This window comes from Phocoena phocoena, chromosome 19 (genome assembly GCF_963924675.1).
Source record: "Phocoena phocoena chromosome 19, mPhoPho1.1, whole genome shotgun sequence".
Classification (NCBI taxonomy): domain Eukaryota; kingdom Metazoa; phylum Chordata; class Mammalia; order Artiodactyla; family Phocoenidae; genus Phocoena; species Phocoena phocoena.
In genome coordinates this window covers 14,596,241-14,610,298 of record NC_089237.1, presented here as the reverse complement: position 1 = coordinate 14,610,298, position 14,058 = coordinate 14,596,241, and the positions used below count along the sequence as shown (strand labels likewise).

At 52.1% G+C, this 14,058-nt stretch overlaps 3 protein-coding genes across 4 annotated transcripts in view; 2 read left to right on the top strand and 1 right to left on the bottom strand.

Moving 5' to 3' along the window:
* DDX42 (DEAD-box helicase 42) overlaps positions 1-720 on the top strand; it is a 42,817-nt gene extending 42,097 nt beyond the window's left edge. Inside the window, 4 exon segments of the mRNA XM_065896832.1 lie at positions 11-311; positions 314-601; positions 604-677; positions 679-720. Of these exon segments, the coding sequence (XP_065752904.1) occupies positions 11-311; positions 314-601; positions 604-677; positions 679-720 (705 nt within the window).
* Positions 721-1,386: 666 nt separating this feature from the next.
* Positions 1,387-9,165, bottom strand: FTSJ3 (FtsJ RNA 2'-O-methyltransferase 3). Its single transcript, XM_065896718.1, has 20 exons — positions 8,949-9,165; positions 8,666-8,771; positions 7,829-7,875; positions 7,627-7,706; positions 7,108-7,207; positions 6,821-7,015; positions 6,625-6,740; positions 6,404-6,508; positions 6,220-6,320; positions 5,906-5,986; positions 5,680-5,814; positions 5,408-5,543; positions 4,057-4,235; positions 3,782-3,902; positions 3,436-3,701; positions 3,068-3,159; positions 2,876-2,975; positions 2,600-2,783; positions 2,414-2,508; positions 1,387-2,329 (listed from the first exon to the last, which is right to left on the bottom strand). The coding sequence occupies exons 1-20, from the start codon at positions 9,013-9,015 to the stop codon at positions 2,137-2,139; spliced, it is 2,499 nt and encodes an 832-aa protein (XP_065752790.1). The 5' UTR covers positions 9,016-9,165; the 3' UTR covers positions 1,387-2,136.
* Positions 9,166-9,430: 265 nt separating this feature from the next.
* PSMC5 (proteasome 26S subunit, ATPase 5) lies at positions 9,431-14,056 on the top strand. Of its 2 annotated transcripts, none has more exons than XM_065896378.1 (12): positions 9,431-9,596; positions 10,132-10,203; positions 11,591-11,660; positions 11,943-12,040; positions 12,213-12,269; positions 12,349-12,579; positions 12,868-12,994; positions 13,080-13,270; positions 13,371-13,469; positions 13,550-13,660; positions 13,753-13,839; positions 13,947-14,056. In XM_065896378.1, the coding sequence occupies exons 1-12, from the start codon at positions 9,573-9,575 to the stop codon at positions 13,998-14,000; spliced, it is 1,221 nt and encodes a 406-aa protein (XP_065752450.1). In that variant the 5' UTR covers positions 9,431-9,572; the 3' UTR covers positions 14,001-14,056. The 2 variants fall into 2 exon arrangements, with proteins under 2 accessions (XP_065752450.1, XP_065752449.1); XM_065896377.1 differs by having other exon boundaries at positions 9,563-9,596; positions 12,213-12,278.
* Positions 14,057-14,058: the final 2 nt, after the last annotated feature.

Here is a 14,058-nt window from a genome sequence, read left to right as displayed (position 1 = left end):
TCTCTTTTAGTCACAGTACAAGAGTCACTTTGTTGCTGCCAGTTTAAGCAACCAGAAGGCTGGAAGCTCTGCTGCTGGGGCGAGTGGATGGACTAGTGCAGGGAGCTTGAATTCAGTTCCAACTAATTCAGCCCAACAGGGCCATAACAGTCCTGACAGCCCCATTGCCAGTGCCACCAAGGGCATCCCAGGCTTTGGCAGTACTGGGAACCTCAGCAGTGCCCCAGTGACCTATCCTTCTGCCGGAGCCCAGGGAGTCAACAACGCAGCTTCAGGGAATAACAGCCGAGAAGGGATTGGGGGTGGCAATGGGAAAGAGAGAGATATACTGAGAACCGGGGTGGAAGCCGTCATAGTCACGGAGAGAGTGGGAATCGGCATGGCGATAGCCCACGTCATGGAGACGGTGGTCGCCATGGAGAGGGATACCGCTACCCAGAAAGCAGCAGCCGTCATGCTGATGGGCGCCGTCATGCTGATGGCCATCCTCATGGAGAGAACAGGCATGGAGGAGGTGGAGGCAGACATGGAGAGAGCCGAGGTGCAAGTGATGGTCGGAATGGTGAAAGCAGGAAAGATTAATCGTGAAATCAAAGCAAGATGACCCAAGGTGGACCAGCACCAAGATGGACAAGATGGACAGCAAGACAGATAAGACTACTGATGGCTTTGCTGTCCCCCGAGCCACCCAAGCGCAAGAAAAGTCGATGGGACAGTTAGAGGGTATGTGCTGAAAGCGTGAAATCAATTGTCTTTTAATTTTATTTTTAGAAAGACTTTTGGTAACTAGGTGTCTCAGGGCTGGGTTGGGGCACAAGGTGTAAGGACCCCCCTGCCCTTAGTGGATAGCTGGAGCTTGGAGACATTACCCCTTCATCTGGATAATTTCCCAGATGTTTTCTTGGGAAGCTGCTTTGGTCCTTAGAAGCAGAGGACCAAAGGCAGCTTCTTTTGGCTCTGGGTGAGTGTCACGAAGGTCAGTTGAGGATACCTTGGAAGGAAGGGCCTTATAGGGCACAAAACTCACTCTAGGTTTATATGTAGTACCTATTTTTTACTCAATGTCACCTTAAAAGCACCTACAAATAAAATTCTTTTTCTGTGGCTAGTCAGGCCCCACTTGAGACAGGCTTCTGCAGCCTCGTCCATGGAGGTTAGGGACGTGCAGCAAAGTGCTTCCCAAGCACCTGCAGGTTAGGGAGGGTCTGAGTCTAAGTGAGAGTTGATGCTCAGGTTTCCAGCCAGGTTTGTGTCCAGTCCTGAGACATGAAGCAGCAGCCTGCCAGATCCAGAGTCCCTACAGCTGAGGGGGGAGAGAGGGTCCTGGAAACAGGACTGCTCTGGGTCTGAAGTGTTGCTAAATTTAAACAAAAACCTGACAACAGCTTTTAAATTGTCTTCTCCTATTTCATTGTATTTTTTTTAACTTGCCATAATGGTAGGAAACTCTTTTGCTGAAATGATTTTGATGATTTTTGTTCTATCTTGTTTATAAAAGGAAAAGAATACACATACATCAATTTTGTGACTTTGTGAAGGTTTCTTTAAGATGTGCATTCCTTTCTGCTTGCTCTAGTAAATGTTTTACTACTGGGACCTGTGGATTGCTTGTCATTTCTACGTCACCATGAGTCGGGACATATTAAATATGATTTAGAACAGTGTACATGGTGTGAACACCCAGATGTTTTTTGAGTTATCAAGTTACCAGGAACTAAACTGTTGTCAGACATCTATCAATCACTCATCCTGGTTTTATTCAGATGATAATGGGGGAAGACTTGAAAGGCCCACTTGCCCAAGAACAGACTACAGTGAATGCCACTGCACCACTGAACTTCGCCTTAGGATCTAAAAATGGTGTGACTTCTCGCCCAGCACCACAGAAGGGTTGTGGGCTCTGACAGCACCGACAAGACATTTTAGCGGGGCTTTAACGGGAGCCCTTTCTTCCAGCCAGGAAGATGTCCCCCTCACTGCCCAGGGCCACCACGAGTTCAGGTACCTCAAATCTGTCTCTTCAGACGACTGCCGTGCAGACAAGGGTGGGTAGGGCTGGTACGAAGGAGGCCAGAAGCCGCACGGAATCGCTCCTCGTCCTTACAGTCAGTCCCTCAGAGGTTTTGGGGGCTCCGCTCACTTCCGCTTGTGCTTTTTCTTCTGCTCCTTCCGTTGCTGTGCTCTTTGGTCCTTCTTCATTCTCGAGTCCACCACCTTGAAGTGACCTCTGACCCCAGCTGGCCGGCCCACTTTGCGGCCCACACCTTTTTTGGCTACAACATAGGTGACTTGGCGTTTCTCCTTTCCAAGCCCAGCTTTCTTATAGAGACTGTAAATGGAAGACACAGGTTAGAGACTTTCCGCCACTCCTTCACCCCCGTGTACCTTTGTGGGTGACCCTCCTGCCCCTCACCTCCGAAGCTGTGCCGCTTTCTCCCGTTCTGAGATGTCCACTGTGTTGACCACAGCTTCTGCCTTCTTCTTGGTTTGCTCCAGCTTCTTCAGCATCTGTGTGTGGGCGGGGGAACCTCGGTCAGGTTGACCTCTTTTCCTACCCCTGCCCCACCCACCCAGAATCTCAGGCAGCCCCACTGCTTACCCTCCGTTTCTTCCTGGCCTTGGCCTCAGCCACTTTCTTGATGGGACGTGCATTGATTTCCCGCCAGCGTTTCCGGTAATGCTCCACCTCCTTCTTATCAATAGGCAGTTGTCGTATCCTGTGCTGCTTTTCCTCCTGCACAAACCAGTCTGGAAGCTCATCCTCATCCTCGTTAAATGTGTACCTTGGTGGAGAGGGCACCAATCTAGGCTTTCAAAGAAATCATTCCTCCCCTCTTCCTCACCCCATCCCTTCTCGGGACTTTCTGCCCCCTACCGGCTGAAGGAGTCATCTATGAGGTCCCTCTTGGCTTTTTTGGAAGAAGCAATAATAGCACCTAGAGCAAGGCCTTCGGGGTCCAGTATCCGATGTTTCACTAGAGAGGGGAGAAGGAAGGAAGTCAAAGCTCAGTCCCCAACACTGACCCCTCCATGTTGCCTCCCATTCTAGTAGGTGCAGAGTTCTCGCCTGGGTCCTTGATAGGCACGACCTCAAACCCAACATCATCGTCATCTGACTTAGGCCCACGGCTTCGCTTCTTCCTGCCGCGTGGTTTCCAGCTGTGGGAGGGAGGAGGACCGTGCACGCATGTCCCACCGTTAGCCACACCACTCGGGCCCACTCCTACTCACCTCACCCCTGGTTCTTAGTTAAAAATGCTTGGGGAACTTCCAGAAATCTTGCCACCCAGGCTGTACTGCAGACCACTCAAGTTAGAATCATCAGCGTTTAAAGTTCTCTATCTGCAGTCAGAGCTGCAAACTGCCAATTACAGAGTACTGGTCACAATCACTGCTTCCTCTTCAGCTCTTCTCCCATCAGCTGCAACCACTCACCTCTCTTCACCCTCACTGCTACTGCTGTCACTGTCAGAACTGTCATCTCTCTCTTCCCCGCCAGGACCAGTGGCAGCCTCTGTCCCTGAAGGAGCCTCTGCCCTCTCAGGGGCCTCATCCTGGCACGGGGGAGGTTTGTTCTCCATCTTCACACCGGAAGGCGGCGGTGGCAGCTGCTGCCCCTTGTGACGGCTCTCGTACAACAGCTGGGCCTGGCTGATCTCCAGGGCCTCGTCGGCATCATCCCCAATCCCGCTGAAGCCATCCTGTGATGGGGAAATCGTCAGGCACCCTTTGCCCAGGGAATGCCAGTCCCTGTCTGTCTTGGCCACCAGCCTCTGCTTACCTTTGAGAACCACAGGCTGGCCTGTTCTTCCTGCAGTAGTGCCTTTTCCTCCAATGGTACCAGCAGTGGATTCTCTTCTTCTTCCTCCTCTTTACCATCTTGCACTTCAGCAAACCGTACACTGTAGACCCAAGGAAAGTGGGTGGAGGGTCAGTGCCCTGGAGGGCTTGCTGCTGCCCACACTCCAACTGGCAAGCCCTGCCACCAGCTCTGCTTCAGACTTGAGCTGAGGGTGCCCTGCAGACACCTCCCCACACCCCTCCCCCACTCCTTACCACTTTTGGTCCTTTAGACTCTGAGGTTCTCTGACTCCTGCCAGCTCCTCTGGATCCAGGTCACTTTCCAGAGATGTATCATCCTCCTCAACATCTGATATGTAGATGTCATCTCTTGGCAGATCAGACAAAAACGTGTCTGCAGCACTCATGTCCCCCTGTGTTACCTCCTCTAACAACTGAGGTTTGACAGAGAAACAGAGGTCAGGCCGGGCACTAACAAGGTACATACTGCTATTTTCCTCCATATTCATCACCTTAGTTTATCCGCAGCAACACTAGAAAACACACTGTGTCAAGTACATAATATCTTCTTTTACAGACAGGGAAGTGATAGGATTAACCATTTAAAACATCCCACTCTAGGCCAGATCATTCAGCTGTGTCTTCTTCAGTGGTAGCAGAAACAGGTTTATGGAAAAGTACCCCACGGTCTAATTAGCGTCTGATTTTTAAATGTTCTAAAACACTGCTTTTTAAAAAATTACTTTCAGAAGGCACCTTATCACCAGTGAATAACATCTACAACTCTTGTTTCCACTGAATAAAGGAGCCCATGCCATATACATCTAACAGGAAGCACTGTTTCACTGATAAACCAGCTGTCAACTCCAAGATCTGTTTTCCTCGTGGCAACTATAGCTGCTATTTCTTGAATCACATACCAGGAATTACACCATCTTTTTTTTATTCCTTCCAAAAACGCTAGTAGGTAGGTCTATCATTTTCTTTTACAGGTGAGGAAACTGAGGGAGAGAGCACATAAGTGGTAGTCTGCTCCAGGACCACTGTGCTCTACTGCCCCCTAAACAATACGAGCTGGTTACTACCTTCCCACACGAGAGCCACGAAAGCTCATTTTGTTTGTGATGCTGCTTTTACCAGGAAAAGCAGACTCCCCAGTATTCAGCAGAAAGCACCATCCAGCAGCCTGGTGCAGCAAGGTGCTAACTTGGTCTCAGTGAACTGAAGAACGCTGTTCCCCTCTTGAGGGAACGTTTCCTCCATCACACGTGCTCGTAACCCAGGCACCCTGGCTGCATCGCCTGTAACCTGAGCTTCCTGCAACGAGGGCCGCTTGGTTCTGATATTCTAGTTCTACAAGGATAAATCTACGCCACACTCACAAATCTCCCTACTTTCATTATTTTAGGGGTGTGTTCTTTCCTGGCCTTTGAGACACAAGGCTCTTGTTTTTTCCCAAGTCTCCCATATCACGTCATTTACGGGTGAAGACAGCAACCATGAGCCATGATCTTTCAGCACACTTACCAAAAAGACATCCAATGCCCCAACTCCAAATACCCAAACATCCTCCTGTCCCCTCAGCGGGCCCCAGACCCCGCCTCACCTGGTGACCCCGGATGGTGCGCAGGGAGAACATGCCAGTCTCCCCCTCGTCTGCGATGGAAACCCCGGGAAGATCCATCTTCAGCTCCACACGTTCCCGCTGCTTCCTCTGCTCACGCAGCAGCTTCTTTTTCTTCCTGAGGGTGTGGTTTGAGGAATTAAAGCTGCCCAGCTCTGAAGATATCCATCCGTGCCTTCACCCTCTCTCCCCATCTTCACCCACCGAGGGACTCTGCCTTGCGGTTCCCCAAGCTCCTCCCCAGCTCCCCTCACCTCTTTAACTCTGCCACCTCCTGGGCCTTCATCTCTGCCAGGGTCCGGTCCAGCTCCTCCTCCTCCGAGGGCTGCGGCCCCATCCCAGCTGCGGACTCCTCCTCTTCACCTTCCTCTTCCTCCCCTGAGCTGAGGCTGACAGAGTAGTTGCAGGAGTCGGTTATTTTCCCAGATGCTTCCCCTCAACACCCAGTCAACAACTGCCCTGGTTTAGCTCCCTCCTCACCTGATGTCCAGTGCCTTTGCTTGTTCTTTCAGCTTCTTGGCCACATACCGCCGAAGCTTCGTTCTCCAGTTCAGTAGGGACCTGCCCCAGAAATACCATTCCTGACCTTGCTGTCTCCCTTTGGTCCTCACCTCCTCGTTTTGGGCCCATACCCCGAATTTCACGTTTGAGCCACAGAAGTCCTAAGGTTCAGGCCCCCGCCCCAAACCTCTAACACAGCAGCATCCTGTTCCCAGAGATCCAGCGTCACGTCCTTCAAGGGCTGTCCCCTGCCTTCGGGGCTCACGGCACCTATGCCCACCCCCAGTGCAAACCTGAGCTCCTTACGCCCCAGCACCCTGATATCCTGACAGCACGCCCGGATGTCCTCAGTGGTAGCTGGATGCCGTGCCAACTCTTCATCGTCTAGCGAGATCTGTTTGGGAGGAGGGAAAAGAGGGGAGATGTTCAGGCCATGTTTCTGGGGCTCCCTCGTACCCCTCGAGTCTGGGGACTCACTTCACTGGCTTTGGAAAGGAAGTCAACAGGGTTGGCAGCTCGGAGGAAGTCGGTGACTGAAGTTCGGTGATAGAGTGTGAGGTCACCCTCAGCATAGCCTTCAGCCTTAGGAAGGGAAATAATGAATGTTGAGCAGTCCCTTCTGGGGTGTCTGTAGGACTGACCAGGCCCAACCTCCCGAGTCCCAGGACCTGAGGGTGGCCCCCACTCGCCAAACGCACCTTTGGCTTCTTCTTAGTCACCAATTCAGTAACAGTCTTGGCCTGAACTTCAACCTCCTTGAAGGCAAATTTGGGGTCAAAGAATTTACTGTCGACCTTGTCGGGAGCCAGGAATCCTAAGGTAATAGGATATATAAGAAAGTGTGCTTTGGTAGGTGGGAGACTAAATCAACAGAACAAGGGAAGTTATGCCCACCCTGGCAGACTACAAAGATCTCTGCAGATTCATGACGAGAGGCTTGGGGCTTGGTGGCCTGGACACGGCGGAAGAGCTGCTGGAAGATCCATAGTAAGGGCTGATAGTCACGGGAACGGAAGACCTTTGTGATGAAGCAGCCACCACGGCTCAGAAAATCACAAGCCAAACGCAGAGCCATCAGTGTCAAATGGGCTGTGGGGGGGAGACAGTTAGCTGAGGACCTCTGCAGCCGGAGAGGGCATGCCCACCTCCACCCTCAGCTCCATGCCCCCTGATCCCGGCACCTTGTGAGTAAGCATCATGGACCCAGCTAGCCCCGACATTGGGGGCCCCGTCATTGAGCACAACATCAACTTTCCAGGTTTTCAGCTCCTTCCTCAGGGCCTACAGAGAAGGAGAGAAACCACAGCAACAGAAATACAGAAATGGCTACGAATGGAGCCCTTCATTCAGCCCTCTGTTGAGTGCCCACCACGGCCAAATCCTGTGCCATGGACGGGGGGATACAACAATAGCAAAAATAACACGTTTGTTTTCGTGGAGCTTAGAGTCTACTAGTGAATTCGCTGGAAAGGATTTCACTGAAATCTCTGCACTTCCTCCAACTCCAAAGGCCTCTTTCCTGAATAAATAAAGGCTGGGCGGACACACAATATTATGGGCCTTGTTATATAGACAACATGCAGGCACTGCTCAAGGCATGGTTAACAGGAAAAACGTGCCTTTAGGGGATCAGGGTGGGAAGAGGAATGAATGTGGATGTCTACATATAAAGGGAACAGGAAAAGAGAAATTCCTATTACCTGCCTACAGCGTTCTGTTGTGATGTCCTCCTGGAGTGTCACCACATTGGGAAGAGGCTTGATTGGAACCAGATCCACTCCTAGAAGAAATTAGGGCAGAGTATTCCAAAAGGTTGTCTCAAGCAGGGAGAAAGGAAATGCAGAACACAGGGTCTCACACTCCCACCCCCTGGAACATCCAGGAGCACCACCTGTCACTCACCCACAATAAGGCTGGATACAGGCATAAACTTGGTGGCCACCTGCAGCCTATAAAAGAGAAGTAAAGATTAAAGCACCTGGACTGTCCCTTCCCCTCCCTCGGCAATGTGATCTCTCATCCCCGGTGTTAGGGGTCCCTGCTAAGTGCAGTGGAAATGAGACAGGCTGTGACCTCGGACCCTTTGCTGCAATGCTTGCACCTGGACAAAACTCCTCGAGCAACAGAATACAAAGAAACTATAAGGGACTAAACACTGCATGCATACCCAGTTGGGGTGAATTATGGACAAGAAGACAAAAATTATGGACGCACACACAAAAAACACCACCCACTGTCACTTCTGAAGAGCTGGGAGCAAAAACAGGGTGTAGGCAGCAGGGCACTGCACATGCCCCCCAGCACTCAGCTCCACCAAAGGGGTGGGCAAACCCCCTAAGCTGCCCCTCAGGCCGGACCCCCGACACACCCCCACCTTCATGCTATATAAGGAACCAGCCAGCCCCCTCCTTGGGGAGCTGGCTAGCAAGGGAACCTGCTACTTGTTTTCGCTCCTCCCTGCTGCAGCAGGGTCCCCAAGAAAACCTTGCCTGAATTTCTTGTCTGGCCTCTAGTCAATTCCTATTGATTGGGGAAAACCAAGGACCCTGGTCGGTATCAGCCAATCATATCATAAGTACACGGTCCAAGTCTTTCCCCCTGCAGTTTACGTTCTGGGGAGTAGAGAAATCTGAGGTTGGTATTACTGTTTCCCTCCCACCCCAAATGCAACTCTCAATCATCCAGGGCTGGAATCCAGAACGCTTCCATAAGGAGCGTCAGGTGCCGGGTGTTACACACCATCCACCTGGTGCAGCGCACAGGTCCAGCAAGGCTCGGGCTTTCTGCAGAAATTGAAAGCGTCGATTCAGCTGGATCAGCTTGAAAGCAGAGCGGGAACGGTAACCTGGAGGCGGCGACAAAGTACTGTAGTAAGGCCCGTGAAGCGCTTTCCCAGCGGGATTTCTGCGGCCTTACGACCCACCACCCTTTCTACGGAAGAAAAACTCAATATTCGGAAAGGGGGCGAACCGACCAAGGTTGGTGGCACGCCCGCTCGCAGACGGCGCGAACCCTGACTCACCCGTCTCCTTTGCCAAGTGATAGAACTTGTCTCGCCGGCTCTTCCCGACTTTGCCCTTTTTGCCCATGGTGGAACGTGGGAGCGCCACTCAATACGGAGAGAAAGCAGAAATTGGGACGTCTCTTCCCGGAGCACTAGATTCCGCTCTTCGTTTCCCACTCGCCGTCGCACACACACTCGGAGCCTCAGCCCACACTACTCACCGCGACCCAGCACCATTTCTACCACCCGTGAAGCGGCACGTGTGGGTAGCAAACGTATTTCCGCTTCCGCTTGCGTCGCTCGCGTCCCCGGCTCCAAGTTTTCCGCCATTTTGAGCGTGGCCACAAAAATTTTCTGTCCCCAGGTTTTATACGTTGGAAGCTGGCACCAGGAGAAATGGTTACTTTAACCAAAACCGAATTTCTGGAGAGTAATATTTAGGAGTTCTGCTAACCCTTTTCAAAGCTCCTGATCTCGCGTACCGCCGCCCCTCCCCTCATGGCCCCTGTTTAAGTTACCGTGTGTCCTCACACCCCGCCCATTGACCCGGAACTGTTCTCTGCCTTGGTTTTCGGTCCCCAAGCCCCTGTTTCTGCGCCTGCGCGCCAAGGCGGCTCTGATGCCGGCCGCGGAAGAGGGAAGATGGCGCTTGACGGACCAGAGCAGGTATGGCGGCGGTGGTCGGGCGGGGACTGGGGCTGGATGCGAAACAGGTGTGATCCGAGGTGGGCAGCCGGTCGGGGCAAGAGGGTGGGGGGAGTGGGGGTGGGTGGGCCAGTCTAGACTGGGCCCTACCTGGGACCGGATCTGCTGTGTCAGCGCCGCCCCCGGCGGGTCAAGGCAGGGCCGGGAGTGGAAGACCCGGTGGAAGCCGAGTAAGTGAGAGGAGCGGTGGGAGCGGGAACCCATCCTTCTGCGAGTCGAGGGAGTCGGAGGACACGTCCTTCCTACTGGCTCCTCCTGTAGTAATAACACCTGGGGTTTGTGTAGCGTTCCCGGGTGTGTCGTCTCTTGATCCTCCTGAAAGTCTTAAGAGGTAGGCACCGTTCTCATTCTGTTTTAGTTTAGTCACGGGAAATGGTTCCGAAGAGATGGAGTGAGGGCTTAGAACCCAAATCTTAAATCTCCGAAATCCAAGCTGGAAGTAGCTTTATCCCTTGGATGTTTAACCTGCTGGTAACTAATTACACTGTGTCTTCAGATGGAGCTGGAAGAGGGGAAGGCAGGCAGTGGACTCCGCCAGTATTATCTGTCCAAGATTGAAGAACTCCAGGTGAGAACGGACTCCAAAGGTCCAGAGGGAGCTAGAAGGGGGATGAGGGATTGATGGAACGGATTTCTGCAAATCCATATAATTCCACTGGGGGCGCAGTGGAAGAAGTAACAAGCCAACGGTATAAAGTATATGAAGTTAACAGCCTCTTGTTCCTCTCAAGTCCCATCATTTTGAAGGTAGTATTCACAGTTCATTAAACATCTTTAAAAGTCAAATTTTAACGTAAAAGGTACCCCCAGCCAAAAGTCATTCTTCTTAGAAGAAGCCTGAATGAGAGGGTTTCTTATAAAAGAGAAGACATAGGATCAGAAGATGAGATTTATCAGAGGAAGGGTTGGGGCAGAGTGAGGGAAGACAGAATTGAGGAGTCTGGACAATGCTGATTCCGTAGGACTGAATGAAAAGGAACTGGACAACCCAGTGCTCTAGCCTAAACAGGGAGCAGGGACTACAGAAATAAGGAAAATAATGTCAGTTGGATGGAGGAGAGCCACAAGGAAAAATTCTGAACTCCAGGTACATTTGTAGGTATCATATTTGGTTTGTCACTTTTTTTTTAGAAGAGACTATGATATATATATATATTTTTTTTAATTTATTTTTATTTTTGTCTGTTGGGTCTTCGTTGCTGCACGCGGGCTCTCTCGTTGCGGCGAGTGGGGCTACTCTTCGTTACGGTGCGCGGGCTTCTCATTGCGGTGGCTTCTCGTTGCGGAGCACGGGCTTCAGTAGTTGTGGCTCGCAGGCCGTTGAGCGCAGGCTCAGTAGTTGTGGTGCACAGGCTTAGCTGCTCCGTGGCATGTGGGATCCTCCCAGAGCAGGGCTCGAACCTGTGTCCCCTGCATTGGCAGGCGGATTCTTAACCACTGCACCACCAAGGAAGTCCGGTTTGTCATTTTTGAAATGCATTACGTGTGCTTTCATTTGTTCCTCACGTTAGTCCTGAAAAGAGGCAGGATAGGTGATGCTTGCAGTTGGGTAACAGATCTAGACCTTTTACATAGCTTCCATTGGCTTTACCCAACTGTTATTGCCAGCAATGGGGCTAGAACTTAGGCTTCTGACTCAGAGGTCTTCCCACTCTACCATGTTACCAGTCTGCAAGAAACTGACTATGTGAGCCAGCTGTTAATTCTTCTCCACTATGGTTTGTTATTCCTGGACCAGTATTAGACAAGCAACCTTTTTTTCCTGTGGTTGTCCTACACTCCAGAGGGACTCTTGGAGGACAGGATAGGGTCGTTAGAATCATATTGGAGAATCTGAATGGAGAATGCAGGTGCCTTGTGCTCCTTCCTCGCTTAGCTCATATCAGCCTATGAGGGTTTCGGCCAAGATCTTAACCGCCTACCGTTTTCCACCCTTTGCTTCTTGTCCTCCACAGCTGATTGTGAATGATAAGAGCCAAAATCTCCGGAGGCTGCAGGCACAGAGGAATGAGCTTAATGCAAAAGGTGAGGGGGAAGGATGGGAAGGCTGTGTGTGGGCAGTTTGAAGTGAGTCTTTACATTGGTGGCTGTTGCTTTTCCCAGTCCAAGGTGATGCTCTGTTTACATGCACATCTCTCTCCTGAGCCCCATCGTAATCTCCTTAAAGACATGAACTTTGACTTTTTTTTTTTTTGAGGCCTTCCCTTCAAAATTTTACAGCGGTGCTTAGTTCATGCATGTTGAATCAAGTCATAGGTGGGGGACACCAAAGAATCTGGGTGGCCATTGTGTCTGTTTCGCATCTAGTTCGCCTGTTGCGGGAAGAGCTACAGCTGCTGCAGGAACAGGGCTCCTATGTGGGGGAAGTAGTCCGGGCCATGGATAAGAAGAAAGTGTTGGTTAAGGTAAAGGCAACATGACCCCAGGGACCAGCCCGTTGCCCACTGCATTCCCATACCTTTGTGTGTAGTGAGGACACTGTTCTCACGTTACTGTAAGACTCATGTGTCTTCCTGGGCGAGGTCGGTGATTTGGTGGCTGTCGGGGGAGGAAGGTCATGAGCCGTTGTTTCTCTAGGTACATCCTGAGGGCAAGTTTGTCGTAGACGTAGATAAGAACATCGACATCAATGATGTGAGTGCAGCTGGGGAGGTGGGAGGTGGGGGGTCAGCTCTCACCACACCACTTCCTGAACCTCTCTCTCCTCACTCAGGTGACACCCAATTGCCGTGTGGCCCTCAGAAATGACAGCTACACTCTGCACAAGATCCTGCCCAACAAGGTAGACCCATTGGTGTCACTGATGATGGTGGAGAAGGTGCCAGATTCAACTTACGAGATGATTGGTGGCCTGGACAAGCAGATCAAGGAGATCAAAGAAGTGATTGAGCTGCCCGTTAAGCATCCTGAGCTCTTTGAAGCGCTGGGCATCGCGCAGCCCAAGGTGAGCAGGGCTTCTGTGGGAGGACCGTGCTGCTACTGCACATGTCCTGCCCCCGGCTGCATAGACGGGAGCCTGCTCACGCTGGCCCTCCCCATGCCGAGGGGCTGGGGGAGAGATGCCACCAGGCCACCCAAGTGGTTTGGTTATAAGCTCCAGAAGGGGCCTTGACAGTCACTTTTTTACCTCTAGCATCTAATACAGGATCTAGCACAGTGCACACACTCGATAAATGTTCATTGAATGAAACGTGGAGGCCAGCTTTTTGCCCTGAGTCCTGTTGTTCTCTAGGGAGTGCTGCTGTACGGACCCCCAGGCACTGGGAAGACACTGTTGGCCCGGGCTGTGGCTCATCATACAGACTGTACTTTCATTCGTGTCTCTGGCTCTGAATTGGTGCAGAAATTCATCGGGGAAGGTAACTGTGGCCAGAAACAAGAAAACTATAAGGCGGCGGGGGCTGGGGGGCCCATCAGCTTAACGCCAGCTTGGCCTCTGTGCAGGGGCAAGAATGGTGAGGGAACTGTTTGTCATGGCCCGAGAACACGCTCCATCTATCATTTTCATGGACGAAATCGACTCCATCGGCTCCTCCCGGCTGGAGGGAGGCTCCGGAGGGGACAGTGAAGTCCAGCGCACGATGCTGGAGCTGCTCAACCAGCTGGATGGCTTCGAGGCCACCAAGAACATCAAGGTGCAGTGGGGTCGGCTGTGGGAGGAGCTATGGGAAGGCCCCGGGTGAGGCTGCAGCCTCAGGAAGGGCTTAGCTGACGCCACCTGCTTTGTCTACTCAGGTCATCATGGCCACCAACAGGATTGACATCCTGGACTCAGCACTGCTCCGCCCAGGGCGCATTGACAGAAAAATTGAATTCCCACCCCCCAATGAGGAGGTTTGTGATGGGCAGCGCTGGCAGTGGCTCCGGCTGTGAGGGCAGGCCGTGGGCTCAGCCTTTTCCTCTCCCATCGCTAGGCCCGGCTGGACATTTTGAAGATCCATTCTCGGAAAATGAACCTGACCCGGGGGATCAACCTGAGAAAAATTGCTGAGCTCATGCCAGGAGCATCAGGGGCTGAAGTGAAGGTAATTGGAGGGCCCAAGGAAATGGGGGCAGCGGCAGGAAGCTCCAGGTTCCAGGGCACAGCCCCAGCGCCTGTCTTCCTTTCCCTGCTCAGGGCGTGTGCACTGAAGCCGGCATGTACGCACTGCGGGAGCGGCGAGTCCACGTCACCCAGGAGGACTTTGAGATGGCAGTAGCCAAGGTACGGGCCTCCGTCTTTCCGCCTTTGCTGATGGTGGCTCTGGAGCAGTGGGGATGGGGCACGTGTTCACCCAGTCTCTAACTTAAATGCTCGCTCTGTCTCTCCAGGTCATGCAAAAGGACAGTGAGAAAAACATGTCCATCAAGAAGCTGTGGAAGTGAGGCGGATGTCCTTTGTGTGGGTCCCTCAAATAAAGCTCTGCAGGACAAGACCTTGAGG

Coding starts and splice junctions, on each gene's coding strand:
- FTSJ3 (XM_065896718.1), bottom strand. CDS start 9,015: ATGGGCAAAAAGGGCAAAGTCGGGAAGAGCCGGCGAGACAAGTTCTAT. Junction 6,509..6,624: donor TGACTAAGAAGAAGCCAAAG/GTGCGTTTGGCG, acceptor TCCCTTCCTAAG/GCTGAAGGCTATGCTGAGGG. Junction 3,903..4,056: donor AGTCTAAAGGACCAAAAGTG/GTAAGGAGTGGG, acceptor TTGGGTCTACAG/TGTACGGTTTGCTGAAGTGC.
- PSMC5 (XM_065896377.1), top strand. CDS start 9,573: ATGGCGCTTGACGGACCAGAGCAG. Junction 13,271..13,370: donor AGGCCACCAAGAACATCAAG/GTGCAGTGGGGT, acceptor TTGTCTACTCAG/GTCATCATGGCCACCAACAG. Junction 13,470..13,549: donor TCCCACCCCCCAATGAGGAG/GTTTGTGATGGG, acceptor TCCCATCGCTAG/GCCCGGCTGGACATTTTGAA.